We start from the raw sequence: 16,427 nt of genomic DNA on the forward strand, positions 1-16,427 counted from the left end.
TTTATGATAGTCCAACAAAGGGTGAGAAGCATTTTCAGTGAAGATAACATCTCTGCTGACAATAACCTTGCTTATAGAGGGTTGATAAAGGCGGTTCCCTTTTTTTCCTCATATGAGAGAGAAAAGGCTTGGAGCTAGTCCATGACTCATAAGGAATGATGGTGCATAAAGCTCTTGTGGAACACTTGTTCAAAACATAAGCGGCACATAGAATAGCATCGAACCAAAAAGAATTAGGTAAATTATTACTCTTCAGCATGCATCTTGCTATCTCCATGAGTGACCTATTCTTCCATTCTATTGCTCCATTTTGTTGAGGGGAGTAAGGAGCAGTGCGTTGTGTTAGCAAATATGTCAGTTCATGTGTGAGTTTGTGCGTGATTTAGGGCTAGGCATTATTTAGGATATTTTTGGCATTTTCTATGGTCTTCATATTGATCATATTTAGCATTTATTGATGGCAAACCTGATCATATTGATAACATACCTTTGTCCTATTTATTCATGCTCTTTGTCCTCAGTCAGTTACTCACTCACCATCACACTTGCGGATCTTTTGCTGAGGAGATGAGCCAGTGCCGGTGCCCACAGCCAATGACTCACTGTTGTATGCGATTGTCTCGAGTTGGATATATGAATTCCATTTCCCGAGTATACATCTAAGTTCTCATCTATACTACGATTACCCTGACTTTCAAGGAGTCTGTGCCTAGCTCATTCCTCAACACAACATGCCCTAAAGTACACCCATGCTTCACCCAAAACTGGCACTTTAATGGGTTTCATGAGAGATTGTATTGCCTACACCGTTCAAAGACTATTCATAGCTTTTCCAAGTACTCTTCCCAATTGGTATGGATGCACAAGTCATTGATAAATACTTCCAACCATTTTCTAAGCATGTCTTTGACGATGGCACACATGACGCGCTAGAAGGTAGCAGGGGCATTGGTCAATCCAAATGGCATGACTATGCAGGCAAACACCTTCCATTCAATAGCGAATGTTGTCTTGTGCCTATTGTCCAGATGGACTTGCACTTGGTTATAGCCTGAGAGACCATCCAAAAAACTATAGACTTCCTTTTCTACCACTCTCTCTAGCATATGCTCAGTGTATGGTAACGGGTAGTTGTCTCTCTTTGTACCTGCGTTGACCTTCTTACAGTTTACGCACACTCGAATCTTTCCATTCTTTCTTATAGCTATGACTATGGGTGATACCCATTTCCATATCAATGAGTTGTCTGCTAGCAAAGCTCACTAGATAGTCGAGGTTATGCTCACTAGGTTGGTACAACGCTGTCCCCACGGCAAATTTTGATGCATCAATGTGCACATGGAAAGTAATGGATCAATCTAGGGCTCTTAAGATCGGGGCTGAAGTTGAAGCCTATTTAAGCCTTTCATAGACTTGTTGACATTCTTCGATACACTCGAATACTAAGGTCTAGCAATCAATGCATAGTTCAGCATGAACGGCTAGTAGTATCCTGTATGGCCTAAGAAGCATTGAACACCACTCCTACTGTGTTTTCTTTGCTAATTTCAGGACTGTTTTGACCATTCCTAATCAGGCGACTACTATTCCAACTAGATGACTTGTTTTTCAAGCGTTTTTTCTCACATCAGCATCCATACAATCTACATTGGCACCTCTACTTCTTGTGTGTCAATTCCAGCCTGCGTTTTGGTGCCTCTACATCTTCTCCTAGTTGGCGACTGCATCATCAGGACGTTTTTGCTGTTTCACGCAGTTTTTGGCTGAATTTTTTTACTATTCGCAACAGATTTCTTCTTATTTTGGTCAGCTTTTGGTAAATATTACATGTAAACTCTCATTTTTTGCAGTCTATGCGCGTGGTTTGGCTGTGTTCCCTCTCCAAATACCTTCTTTTCTCTCCTTATCTTCTCACCTTGTCCAAATGGCTCCTCCGTGCACATCCACTAATGATAAGTTACATGGACCTGACTATCTCACATGGAGTGTTGTGATGAAAGCTTGGTTTGTGCAAAAGCAGTTATGATACGTCGTCTGTGAAGCTATTCCTTGTCCACAGCGTCCTACTTCGCATCAAATGATTTTGATGAAGACAACCATGAGGAAGCGGTGCTTACATGGGATTCAACAATGGTCGTGCCTATTTGGCCTTACTTCGATGTATTTCTAAAGATGTCCTCCCAGCGGTTACCTACTACTGGACATCTTCTAAAGTATGGACGAAGTTACAGCTGTTGTGTGCAACACCTTCCCCTATGAGGACAATTACTCTTTCTGGACAGCTCCAACAAATTACATTCAAGGCCAACGATACTATCCAATATTTTCTACTTCGTGTGACCCAAATCCAAGACCAGCTTCTGCAAATGCAATCTACTCTTCCAGAGGTTCATCTTATTGGACTTATACTCTCCAAATTCCCTCGGGTGTTTGATGGAGTGGCGAATGCTTTGAGGACACTGACATCATCCACTCCTATCAATTTACACATATGACCTCAATGCTACTTGATCATGAGGCATCTTTGCAGTTACAAGAGTGACTTTCATCATCTTCTAGAGATTCCAATGAGGCCTTTGTAGCTTCAAAGAGGGGTTCGAAGAAGAAGAAGACCCAGTGTTACCACTATGGGAAGAAAGGTCATTTACAGAAGGACTGCAAAGATTTAGCGGCTTCCAAAAAGAATAAGAATAAGAAGAAGAAGAAGAAGAAGAAGACAAAGCAGGATACAAACTTCTCCGCAAGTCCTCATTTGCCTCAGACTCCAACTCCGATCCTCTCGCTACAGCGAAGGCCAAGGTGCGGAAGGGATCAGCTTCTTCGACTCGCGATGTAAAGAAGGTTGCCAATTCAATGGAAATTTACACAAAGACTAACATGAAATGCCAGACAACAAGAAATGTTGGAAACCATAGCTTGCAATTTCTTAATTCAAGGAAATACCTTCAAGCTCCAAGAAGTGGAGATGTGAAAAATGATTAACAAAGATGATTTACAATGGCACCCTCTTGCCTTTTATACTCCAACTTAAAATAGGCTAATTGTCTAACTAAGGTAGCATGAAAATTTGCTTTATTACAATTCACAAGATATCCATCCATATCATCAAAATCCAATTTTAATGTCGATAAGTCAATTACTTTCGTGACAAAAATTTATAACAACAAGCTGTCCACTGTGCAATGAACTAATTATCTTCTTGAAAAAGCCATGAAAACTGATCTAAATATGAAGCGTATTGCCAAGATGACTCTTCCATAGGCAATCCCTTCCACTTAACAAGATATTCCATAGCAATATGGTTTCTTAGAACCTTCTCTCTCTTGCCAATAATCCTTTTGAGCTCATAAATAATTAAACCATCTCTTCAAGAACTTGTATGTCAGGCCCAATGTATTTCTTGAGTTGAGACACATGAAACATTGTGAATGTGTGTGGTTGAAGGAAAATCAAGTTGGTAAGCAAGATCTCCAACTTTCCTTGTGATTTGATATGGACCATAATAGCAATGAGCAAGCTTGTTATGCCTACCCTTAAGAGAAGCATAACAAGACTTAGGTACTCTCAAAAATACCCATTCTCCTTCTTCAAAATCCACATGCCTTCTTTTATCATATGCATATAATTTCATTGTCTCTTGTGCCTTCCTAATGTTTTCTTTGCACTGCTTCATTAAGGCTTCCATCTTTTCCAACTCTTCTCGAGCAAGAGGTTTCACTTAATCATGAAACAATGCTAAAGATACTTGGACTTTATATCCATACAATGCCTCAAATGGTGACATACCAATACTCGTGATGAGAATTATTGTAACAGAACTCTGCAAGATGAATCCAATGATCCCATGCATTCTGTGTATCATGGCAAAAGTGTCTGAGGTACATTTCTAACCATTTATTGACCCTTCAATTTCCCATTTGTTTGTGGATGGTAGGTAGTACTTGGGGTTAGTTTGGTACCCATGGAAGTAAAAAGGCTTTTCCAAAAATTCCCCATGAACTTGGAATCCTTGTCAGAAACAATCTTCATAGATAATCCATGAAGTCTGAAAATTTCTTCCATGAATTGATCTACCACCTGTGAATATTGGACTTTGGTAGGTAAGAAGTGGGCTAATTTTGTAAAACGATCAACCACGACAAAAATGCTATTCCAGCCTTGCTTAGTGGTAGAAAGTCCTGTAATAAAATCCATGCTGATATCAGTCCATTTACCATGTGGAATAGGCAAAGGCTGAAGGCAATAAATTTGAGTCTTTATTCTGCTGGCATGGTAAGCAAAGCATCACATACTCCTTGACATCTTTCCAAAGTCCCTTCCAATAGAAGCATTTATGGATCTTGTCAAAGGTTTTAAACAATCCAATATGTCCTGCCAAAGGAGAAAAATGCATCTCTTAAAAACATTAAAACCTAAATGATGACTGAGGGGTCAAGTATACTCTCCCTTTAAACCAAAGGAGTCCATTTTGCCATTTGAAATTGGGAAATTCAGATCCATCATCTTGCTGTAATTTCTTCATAATATTGGCAGTGTGCTCATCTAAAAGATATTCTTCTTGAATGTCCTAGATCCAATCCTTATGTATGGTAGAGATGCTAGAAACGGAACATGCCCAAATCCTAAATAAGGCATCTACCACTACATTATCCTTGCCTGCCATATAAGAAATCTCAAAATCATATCTCTAAAGTGTAGTTAGCCATCGTCTTTGTTTGGGAGAGAGATTTGGCTGAGAGGGAAAATACTTACAACACACGATGGTCGCTCCACCTTAAAATGGCCACCATAGATGTAGTGGTGCCACTTCTTGATTGCATGAAGAATGGCTAACATTTCTTGCTCATAGACGTGGAGTTCTCTTTCTTATCATCCAACTTCTTGCTTTCATAAGCAATAACACCATGGTCTTGGCATAAAACAGCCCCAATACCTCTGCCACTAGCATCAACAAATACAGTGAACTCCTTGGAAAAGTCTAGGCACACTAAGATAGGTGCTGAGATTAGAAGACTTTTCAGCTCATTGAAACTCATAGTGGCTGTAACATCCCAAAAGAAGGCTTCCTTTTTCAATTTGTCAGTGAGAGGAGCTGCTACATGGGCATATTTCTTGATAAATCTCCTACAGAAAAAAGATAATCCAAGAAATCCTCGCAATGAAGTAGAATTCTGTCGTATGGGCCAATCCTTGATGCACTTGACCTTCTTTGGATCAACCATAATTCCTTTTTCACCAACTATATGACCTAAGTATTCTACCTCCTCAGCCATAAAAGTACACTTACTCTCCTTTGCAAAAAGCTTGTGTCTTCTCAAGGTAAGAAGGACTTCTCTAACATGCTTCAGATGTTCCTCTCTATCTTTGCTATAGATAAGAATATCATCAAAGAATACCAAGACTGATTTATACAAGAATGGTTGCAAAATCTTATTCATAAGAGCTTGGAAAGTTGCAGGTGCATTTGAAAGTCCAAATGGAATAACTAGGAAGTGATAGAGACCTCTTTCTCTTCTAAAAGCTGTCTTGTACTCATCCCCTGCTTTCATCCTGATTTGATGATATCAGGACCTTAAGTCAATCTTAGTGAAAACTCTTGCATCCTTGAGTTAATCCAACAAATCATCAATGCAGGGAATTGGGTACCTGTTGTCACAAGACTGTGACAACTATTACCTTTTTGTTGATTTCTTTATTACATACTTTATTTGGTTTTTCTTTTTGGAAGAATCCCTCTTGAAATCTAAACGCCTGAGTTGCATGGCCATTATGTGAAATGGACAGGAATGTCTAGTGAGTCAAGACTGGACAATTAAGGTCCAGTACAAGTCTGGAAGAGACTGATGGCATTGTAGATTGACAAGCCTAGAAGAGACTTGTGAAAGTGTATATAGACAAGTGTGTTGAAGAACTAGCTTGGAAGAGACTAGTTCAAAGTGAAGATGGTCAAATCTCCAAGAGATTAATCCATGTGGGGTCATCAGTGGAAATTCACTTTCAGTTGAGCTACATTACAAATTTGGATATAGCCATAGTCTGCAAAGATGGTCATAAGACTAGTGGGGATGCAATGGAAGCAACTCCTAAAATTTAGGGAGTTACTATTTTTGGACCCCAAAATATGTTCGCGTCATTATCTTCGTTTTTGCACGAGGATTAATCCTTTCGTCTGTGCCGAGGTCAAATTTCGCACCGAGGATGGAGAATTTTAGACCGGAAGGCTAGAACGGGAAATACCTTCCAGTGCTGCCATTTGGCACAAATTTGTGCACTTACCTCTTTAAAGAAGGGCTGGCGTGCAGTTTTTTTTGGGTATTGGGGGCTCATTTGTGAAAGGGAAGATGGATAGCTGCAGATGGAGAGCAATTGAGAGCTGGCCTACCTTGTCTATGGTGCACACAGGGTTGAGCTTGCTCCCTACTTTCTCTTTCTCTCCCCCTAACAGTTATGGATATGCCTCAGTTGAGGGCCTCTCTGCTGATTCATGTACAATTGTGTGGGAATATGCTGTTTTTGCATGAGGCAAGAGCCTCCTTTCTCCAGGAACAGGAGCAATTGTTTGCTGCCCCCAGCAGGAACAGGTAAGGGTGGTAACCTCACCAAGCAAGTGTCTGAAACAGCACTAAATCAGTACTGATTCTGGACTGTTCAGAGGTTATTTCAGAGCCCAATTGATGTCAGAATCAAGGGGCACTTGGCATAGATGATGCAGAACAGTGCAGGGAACAATATGAGCTGAAAACAAGTGTCAAAACAGGTCTGAACCAGTAATTACAGTAGGCTGAAATGGTCAATTCTGCACTCCAACCAGAAGTTTCAGACTTGGGCAGAGTTTCCCCTCCTGGTCAACTTGTTTTGGGTCAGTAATTGTACTGTTATGCTGCCAAATTTCACCCAGAATAGGTGAAAGACAGCCCATTGTACTTTCTCTCTTTTAAAAATAAAGAAATACTGCAAGGGGCGCCTGACTTAGGGACCAACAAGGTGTCTATGTCACAACAGGAGCATTCTAGCTTCCTGTATGTCTTCTTGATTCTGTGTCTTTAAGTTCAGGTAAAGTGGGCGACTGTGAATTGGGTGAAAGCATTTTTATATTTTAGTTGTACACAACCGCCCTTTCCAGTGAACAGGCTGGTTACACCTGTTCTTTATGGTACTCTTGTTTTAAGTCTCTATAATCAATATACATCCTAAATGACCCATCTTTTTTCTTGACAAGTAGTAGGGAGAAGCAAAAGGTGACTGACTAGACTGAACAAACTCCATTTCCAGCAAGTCTTTAACCTATTTCTCTACTTCTTCTCTCTCATACTTGGATAACCTGCAAGAAGGTTTGTTGATGGGTTTAGTGTCATGTATTAAGTCAATAGGATGATTCACTTCACACTGAGGAGGCAATGATGTAGGCGGCTGAAATATGTCCTTAAGACTCTTTCAAGAGTTTACATAGACATGGATCTTGCTCCTTAGGTGTAGTAGATTGCTGATTTTCATCTGCCTTTGATAGAAGAAGTGTGGAAATGCAAGACATAGCATTAATTTCCTTCTTTATCTTCTTCTTGCTGATTATTTCCACTTGCTTTCTCTCCATGCCATTAAGTTTTACTTGTTGCCCATTCCAAGTAAACTCCATGAACATCTAATTTAGATCCAAAGAAAATTTTCCAAGCTATTTAAGCCAATCGTAGTCAATAATGATGTCAATAGGACCCATATCTAAGACAATCAAGTCTGTCATAATAGTGCAAGACCGTGATAATTCAATAGGAGTTTGTCGGCATATCTCTTTGCTCAACTCTTGAGTACCATTAGCCACTTGTACCTTCAGTGGGACATCTATTTCTTGAGGTAGTAACTTCAGCTCATACAATGATTTGGCATTGACAAAACTATGTGTGCTACTCGTATCAATGTAAATATGAGCAAACTTTGAGTTTATAGTACCCTTGAGCCAAAGTGTATTTTCACCTTTACAACCCATCCATGCATCCTGAGATATGGAACATAACATAGGATGACAAGAAACCATAGAAGAATCATCAATCTTTGATCCACCAAGATCAAATGGACTACCTGGATCATAAGGGAAACTACTAACCAGCTCTAATTCCTCCTATGTGTCTTGATCATCATGCTCATGCATCTCATCACAAGTAGAAACTGGCTCTACATGCAAAAGATTTTCTTCTTGTGTCCGTTCTTCATCAAAATCTTCAATATTCAGCATATTAGACTTTGCCATATATCCTTTGCACTTTTGCTTGTGCTCAGGAGACCATTCCTCCCCACATTTATAGCATAGACCCTTGGATTTGTCATTGAGAAGTGCCTTGTTGCTGTTGTTATTGGGATATTGCTTAGTTGCACCTTCAACCCTCTTGAATTCTCCTTTTGGATCAACATTATATCTGAAATTATTGCCCTATTTTGAAGCATATGCTGTAGGGTAAGTTGGAACCTTGCTGAAATTATTTTAAAACCTGTTTTCAGCTCGAAATCCCTCTCTTTGTTGGCTGAACTGCTGTCCAAATCTCATAGGCTGATTTGATTGATAGTTCATTCCTATTTTGGGCTGTAATGGAGTTAAATCTCTTCTACATTTCTGGCTGTACCTTTCAACATATTGAATGGCTACATAGACATTTGTAGGCTTGGCTGCCCCAACTTCAACTGAAAAGTTTGGATCAAGACCAAAAATATATTTGTTCAGTTTGGCTGAATCAGAAATGCCTTCTACATACATGGAAATGTCTAAGAACTGGCTGGAATACTCCCTCACTGTAGAATCCCTTTGCCTAAGATCATACCATTTCCTTTCAAGCCTTTCCTTCTCCATGGGTGACACGAACACTTGAGCCATGGCTGATTTGAAGTCCTCCCAAGACTAAACATTCTCTCCAATCTTGCTCATGTATCTCCACCACGTATGCGCATATCCCTCTAGATGTAGGGCTGCATAACAAATTTTTGCTTGATCATTGCGTGGGTAAAGGGTGAAATACATTTCCAATTTGTTGATCCATTCCTTAAGTTTGGTCAATGAAGGGTTATCTCCTTTGAAATTGGATATGTTGATCTTGTCCTTGTATTCCTTGTCATAATGATAGTGCTGCCCATTATGATTGGTATATCCAAAAGTTTGTTGCCTATTAAAATGATCACCCATTGCTTGCTGTCCATGATTAGGGGTAGATGAACGCTGCCCATTTCGATTATTTCCAAAAGACTGACGACCAAACAATGAGTTCCCATGTGATTGTTGGTTCTGAGTGGATATCCCATGTGGCAACCTATCATCATGATCTTTCTGGAAATTGTCTCCATTCCTTGCTTTACCATGTGCATACTACCCTTGATCATCTCTTACATGATGAACTTGAGTATGTTGAGAACCAAACTCTTTATAGAAGGAATGACATCCATGTACAAACTCATTTCTATCATCATGCAAGGAATAATCTTGCTATCCTTTATCTCTTGAATTAGTAAAGTTTGGCATGTTTCTATTCCAAGAGTTGATATGAGGCTAAACTGTTTCATTCACTTTAAAAGGTCCTCCGTGTTCAAAAGTGGATGGTATATGCTGATGGGCTGCTGTGAACCTCACATTGCCATGAACAATAGGTACATCTTCAATATGGAAAGGTGGATTACTTTGCAATTTGTTACCCAAGTTGCTGAATATCGTAAACAGTTGTTCAAATTTGGCATCCAACCTATGGTTTTGCTGCTCCATTTGTGTAATCATCTTGCCAAACTTGTCATCCATTGAATGGGTAAGTTGGATTAGACCTTCATTCATGTTACCAACTTGCTTTGATAGCTGCTAGAAATCATTGGAGTCATAAGTAACATTTACTTCAGCTCTAGGCTCATTGTCATAAGGAACTCTTGGCCATTGGATCTCCTCATTAGTTATACTATTGCCCATAAATTCTTGTCCTTGATTTGTGGCCCCTATGGTAGGATTAGCTTCAGTATGGTAATCTTCTAAGCCCTCATTAATGTGCTTCAATACCTACTCCTTCTTCTTGTTCCTTGCCATCACGTAAACTATAGTAATTCAGAACTGCCTGTCAAAGAATGGTCAATAACCAGAGCTATACTCCTCTAATTTGAGTGTTTGATAGCTCCAAACGAAGCTAATAACACGTAGATATATCAAATTTACTGAGGTTACAAGTTTGAAAGAGGTCATGGAAACTTGAGATGAATTTGATGACAGCTACTGCAAGGAACTCACCCCTTACAATGGTGGAGAAGGAAATACCTTCAAGCTCCAAGAAGTGGAGATGTGAAAAATAATTAACAAAGATGATTTACATTGGCACCCTCTTGCCTTTTATACTCCAGCTTAAAATAGGCTAATTGTCTTAACTAAGGTAACATGAAAATTTGCTTTATTACACACAGAAAGGGATTGATGGCTCCTTCCTCTGCTACTTACTAGTGGTGATAATAATGGCATCCCTCAGGACTCTCTAGTGCTAGAGAGGGAGTGTGAGAGGGTGGATAGGGCAGTTGCATCTCATCTATACATCTATTCAGATGCACGGGATCTAGAGAGGGACTTCCCTAATGCATCGATCGAAGTCTGGCAGGTTCAAATCCTGGAGCTAGGTATTGACATCCAGGTTTATGATGGCCTGTCTAACAAAGAACGTGATTGATTCCTAGTCATGAGCTCACATGAGGGGACACTTCATCCAGGTTCATGATGGCTTGTCTAACAGAGAACATGATTGGTTCCTAGTCATGAGCTCACATGAGGGGACACTTTGGCAGTCTGCTGGCCGAAGGCAGGGAATTTATAGTCACGTATATTCCAGAGGCATTTTTGACAAGTTGTTCATGTATGCTACTAAGAAACATTAGGACAAACACAGAGATATACTATGATCTTCTCTCTTTTCAGGTGCTGGTTTTTTATGGTCTTCATATTGAAGATATTTAACATTTATTGCTGGCCGACCTAATCATATTCAAGACATATTATTGTCCTATTTATTCAAGCTCTTCCTCCTCAATCAATTAGTCACTCACCATCACAATTATAGACTTCTGTGCTAGAGAGGCGAGCCAATGTTGATGCCCACAGCCAATGACTAACTGTTGTATGCAACTATCTCGTATTGGATATATGGATTCCATTTCCCGAGCACACATCTGAGTTCTCATCTGCATTGTGTTCTTCAATGTTTCTTCTTTCCTTTCTCTTTTGTCTTGAGTTTAACAGTTTATTACAACACATGTTTATGCTTCCATTGTTGCATCCACTTCTGACGCATTGATGATGAATACCTTGAGATGCAAGATACTCTAAAAACTCTTTGGAAAGATAATCACCCCCTGTCAATGCAAAGGGTCCGAAGCCAAAAGCCGCTTTGGTTTTCCACCATGGCAATTTAAGTTTAAAGCAAGAGAAGACTTCAGACTTAGATTTCAGCCCATATATCCAAGTGAATCGGGATTTATCATCTATGAATGTGACAAAATATAGAAATCCACCAATGGATTTGGTCCGCATAGGTTCTAACCACAAACATAACTATGAAGAAGATGCAAAATAATGGTGAATAGCCACTACTCCCTCCTCCTCAATCACTGAATCATCATTAGCATGCTCTAATGTCCGTAGGTCCTATTGGAGAGTGGGTGCCACTACCACTGCCATAGCAACATGGAATGGCTAGTTTTGGGTCCCCTATCTCCGTCCTTATTCCATGTGACTATATAGCCATATGGAATGGAAAATCATGGCATTCCCCGTTCCATGTTGCTATGGCCACTACCCACTCAGCCAATGACTCACTATTGTATCTAATTGTTTCATGTCTTGGTATATGGATTCCATTTCCTAACCATTCTTCTAAGTTCTATTTGTAGGGTTCTCCTTGCAATCTCTCTTTTCTCTCATGTTGTGCAATCCATTACAACTGCTTCACATGCTTCCATCATTGCACCCACTTCTGACACCTAGTAGGGCTGTTGTATTCTCTGACCACATCATCCTTGATCTACCATGTCATCTTTGAGTCAGTTTACAGCTGCTTTTTGGCTGCCCACACTCGACAGAGCTTGGTCCGCATCATCAGACATCAGATAGGCAGACTGCTGCTGTCTTTTGGAATCCCTCTTGAATATACCACATCATTAGAGCTGTCCTTGCCGTTTGCAACACCTCCTTCAGCTCATCGCCAGCCCCAATCCTCAAGACATGGACGGCACTTGCTTCTTTGTACATATTTCACATTTTTATACACCTTTCTTCCATTGAGCATTCATCGGGATTCAAATTGTGTTTTTGTGTGTTGTCATACATTTTGGCTCTCACTATTTTCCCTAGTATTTCCTTGCAAAGTCTTCCAAGCAATCATGAACATGCCATACATATCATCAAACTTTAGATAGTAGGACTATTGTTGTGTTCTGGGATCCACCCTGGCAATAGCACATTATAGGAGCTGTCCTCGGCATCTTTGACACCTCCTTCAGCTCACCACCAGCCCAATCCTCGAGACATGGAAGCCAATTGCATCTATCTACATTTCTCATTTTTATGCACCTTTCTTCCATTGAGCATTCATCAGATTGTGTTTCTATGTGTTGTCATACATTTTGTGCTCTCTATTTCCCCTATTATTTCCTTGAAAAGTCTTCCGATCAATCATGATTGTACCATAGGTGAGAAGAAAACAATGTAGTGTGTATTTGATGAGTAGTACATGTATATCACTATGGAGATGAGCAAATGAAATGCTTAAAGGCCCCAAAAAAAAACAAACACAATAGCCCATATACCTAGAAACAAAATGTAGGCATGTGGACAAAGAGCATGATCTGTTCTTCAAAAGGAAATTTAGGAAAGATAGATGCAGGACATGTGAGCAGTGTAACCCCCTTCTCTGCATGACACTACAATCATATTTTAGATGTTGGATTTTGTGTTACTTCCTTTGGAGAATACTTATATCTGGTGCATATAAAATGTTAGTTGAGGGGCAACAGCAATCTTGGACCAAAATGATTGGCTGCTCTATGCACAAATCCTCACACAAATGCATTTACAAGCTGAATTAAACATGCTAAACATCAGATTTTGTGACATTTTAAGAGTTCCACACATGCATGCCCTATCAAATGAATAAAAAGATAAAGGTGCTGTAAACACAGAGAACTGAACAAAAGAACAAGAACGCATGAACTGCTCAGTAAATGGAATCCATACACCAAAGCACAAGTATATACAAAGGCACGGGTTGTAGGCAACCAGCAGAGTGCTTCCAATCTCCCCTCTCCAGCAGGATGCAGTGTGCATGTATCAGATGAATAATAATCTGCACGAGAGATGGCCTATAAATAGGCAGAAATGGAGCAAAATAATGATAAGGTCAGCCAGCCATAACTGAGGCCAAAAATGAACTTCAGCCAGGCTGAAACATGCCACTCTCACAGAAATGCAATGCACTCAAATACAATGCCCGTACAGCCATGATGTGTAGAATGCTAATATGCTATTTTGTTAAAAAACTTTGTTACTTAAAAAGGCACTCTCTTGTACCTAGTGGACAAGAAAAAAATATTGAAGGAAATTCATTCCAAATGGAGAGATGTTTGCATTGGAGCTAAGCAATCCTCCTCCAGCTATTGCAAAACCAAGGAAGGCTCATTTTTTGGTAGCCAAGGCTTTTTGGGGTGAATAATGCTCCAACTCCTCAAGATACAATTATGATCCTCCATTGAGCTCAAACGATGTGGTTTGGAGTATGATTGGACCATTTCTACCAGTCCCTCTATTGAACAGTAAAAGTAGATTGCAGTTATGGGGCATTTCACATAATACAACAACTTTCTCTCTTGATGGCACGACATTTAAAGAATATACACTAAGTGGCAGCTTATGCCTTAGAGCCAATCGTGCCAAATTCACCAATTCAATTTGGCATTGACCAGATCCTCTTCAATAGTTGCAAAGAAGATTCTCAAAATCTGGACTAATAATCTGCCACTTAAGAAGGATTTTCAGGCGAGATGTACACTAGGCAATATTCTATCCCAACTAAGAGGACTGCCCCTACCATCCATTAAAGATGGGGTGCTTTCAATGAGAGCACTCCTCAAATGTTTTGGACTTGTCCACAATCACAGGAGCATATCTATCAGGTGTCCTTCTCTCAAACTCCGTGTTCCTTGTTTTGGCTTTGGCCCAAGGGCTAACTGACCAAATTAAATCACAAACCCAGTAAATAAATGTTTTTCAAGGAGGATGTATAAACGTCCATCAACAATAAGAGGTCTTAAATCATTTCCAAAACTCTCCTGAAGTTTCTATAACTCCAAGTACCACTATCTACAAACCAACAGAAACACAAAAAACCATATTCTGAATTAAATTGTGGGCAGCAAAGCATAATTGATTCACATACCAGATCTGGTGAAACTTCAGCTTGTTGAGTGCCATCTGTAACCACAATGCTTTGAATAAGAAATTTATCTTTACACTGCATGTCAGGAGGGGCATCTCGTTGCGCTTGCATTGTCACTACAAGCCCACCATTTTGTCTATCATTAATAAAGCAAAGAGAGAATTCTGAAAAAAACCATAAAAGCATGAAAGAAAGGACACCAGAAGAACCCTTTGTCACCTGTGACATTACAAGTTGCCCCAGGATAAATAATCCCAGTGTTAGGGCGAACACTGTACTTCTTGGGAGAAGTAGTTTTTACCTGAGTTGAAAAACGGTACTCCTTAGAATGATAAGACATGAATAAATAAAATATGAACAGAAAACTAAAAAGACACATTACACAATGCACCCTGATAGTTAGTGTGACAATCAAAGAAGAGAATCCAAAAGACATTGAGGGGGATGACCCATTAAACACATTACATAATGGAGCGTGCCTGAGTTTATGGAGGAACATGCTCCCTGACACAACCATCCTGTTACCAGACACATTGTTGTGCACCTTTGTTAAACTAGCTCACACTCGTACGCACTCGGACAATTCAAATATGGGGCCCATTCAATCATACATGTGGAGAACGAATGCATGACCATGGTTATATTTGTGGATGGCAATATATTTCAAGACTTTTATACTCCTGGCATTAAACTTGGAGAGCTAGCATATTTCAATGTCCATTAAGAGTAAACTGCATGCCGCGGCATCATGAAACTGCATCCTTGACATGATGCAGAGAACGAATCATCAACCTTAAATGCCACTATGTTCTCTGTTGGATTGGCAAGCTGCAAGGAGCATGATATCTGCTTTCGGAGCTCAACTACAGAAGAATAAGCCGCAATGTAAGTAAACATGGCTTTATGGCACAAGAGAAGGACATAAAAGATCGCAGGTTTTGCAAATCATCTACAAACTTACATTGGAAGATGACCTCCCCAGGCTGCACAGAAATAAGTTCCCCAGCCATCGCCATCTTTTGATGCCAGTAAGAAATCCAAATGCCTCAGTCTACTAGATACAATCCGCACACTTAATATACAACCTGCGAGGATCAGGCAGTCTGTGCTGTGTGAATATCTTTCCGTCACATTGTTTTCTGCAATAAAAGTAAAATTCAGTAGTAATCAGACCTATCACACACTAGACAGAGGTGCAGAAGTCCTCCAATGTTAAATCACCATTCCAATCACTGGATAGGTGAAATCACACGCAGTTTGGTCAAAGCTACATGTAAGCAATCCTTAGGCGTTTTTGCTCTGAAATAGGAAAGCATCGATGGATGCTTACGCGTAAAGCAGAAGCCAAAAAGAAAACTAGGCACGATCACGATTCACGAGGAACCAATTGTATCGTTTTCTGGGACAAAGATAGATCAGCTGGTTTCATCCGATCAAACGATCCGGCACAAGGAAATCTTGGCGAAAAGCTGTGCAAGGAGGAGAAGTGTCAAAGCAGAAGGCTATGGCGAGCTGAGAGAAGACGAGTCGATGGAACTTGAAAGGGCATCGGACAATATATTACCTCTGAGGGAGGACGTATTAGTAGGTACGAAGGAATGCACGACACAGAACAGCAAGCGGCGAACCTTCAATACGACTGTAACGTAGGGCTTAAAGTTCGATTAACAAGCAATGACTCCATAACAGCCCAAAATTCAATTAGCAAGGAATGAGACTCCACAATAACCCATTAATCTAATAATCTAATGATAAGCAACCTATTTGCAAGGGCCTGCCAATAATAACCAAAGTTTTTCAGCAATTTTCAGGAGCAAAAGGCACCCTGGTCATGTATGATGCTTGGTATATTGCATCACCACAACTAAAGGATTTGCTTCATTGTAGGCTCTTCAAGCTCAAGGTGTTTTACTTCACTTGCTGAACTCCTAGAAGAAAATACTATTAGGAAGCTCTAGGGTCTGTAATAAGATAGAACTGGTTAGGGGGGACAATGTATAT

At 40.0% G+C, this 16,427-nt stretch overlaps 1 protein-coding gene across 4 annotated transcripts in view; it reads right to left on the reverse strand.

Annotated features, from left to right (window-relative positions):
* The window catches only part of LOC148023012 (vesicle-associated protein 1-3-like), a 47,848-nt gene extending 31,702 nt beyond the window's left edge, over positions 1-16,146 (reverse strand). Inside the window, exons 1-6 of one of the 4 annotated variants that reach the window (XM_087695997.1) lie at positions 15,991-16,146; positions 15,757-15,895; positions 15,388-15,511; positions 15,219-15,289; positions 14,646-14,727; positions 14,427-14,542 (exon numbers count right to left, since the gene is read on the reverse strand). In XM_087695997.1, the coding sequence (XP_087552123.1) occupies positions 14,427-14,542; positions 14,646-14,727; positions 15,219-15,289; positions 15,388-15,442 (324 nt within the window). In that variant the 5' untranslated portion in view covers positions 15,443-15,511; positions 15,757-15,895; positions 15,991-16,146. Of the gene's footprint in view, positions 1-14,426; positions 14,543-14,645; positions 14,728-15,218; positions 15,290-15,387; positions 15,566-15,599; positions 15,729-15,756; positions 15,896-15,990 lie in introns of those variants that run through there. The other 3 variants (XM_087695995.1, XM_087695996.1, XM_087695999.1) reach the window with 3 other exon arrangements.
* Between the last annotated feature and the right edge of the window lie 281 nt (positions 16,147-16,427).

This window comes from Lygodium microphyllum, chromosome 16 (genome assembly GCF_053477565.2).
Source record: "Lygodium microphyllum isolate KBCC chromosome 16, Lygodium_microphyllum_v1.1.10, whole genome shotgun sequence".
Lineage (NCBI taxonomy): Eukaryota > Viridiplantae > Streptophyta > Polypodiopsida > Schizaeales > Lygodiaceae > Lygodium > Lygodium microphyllum.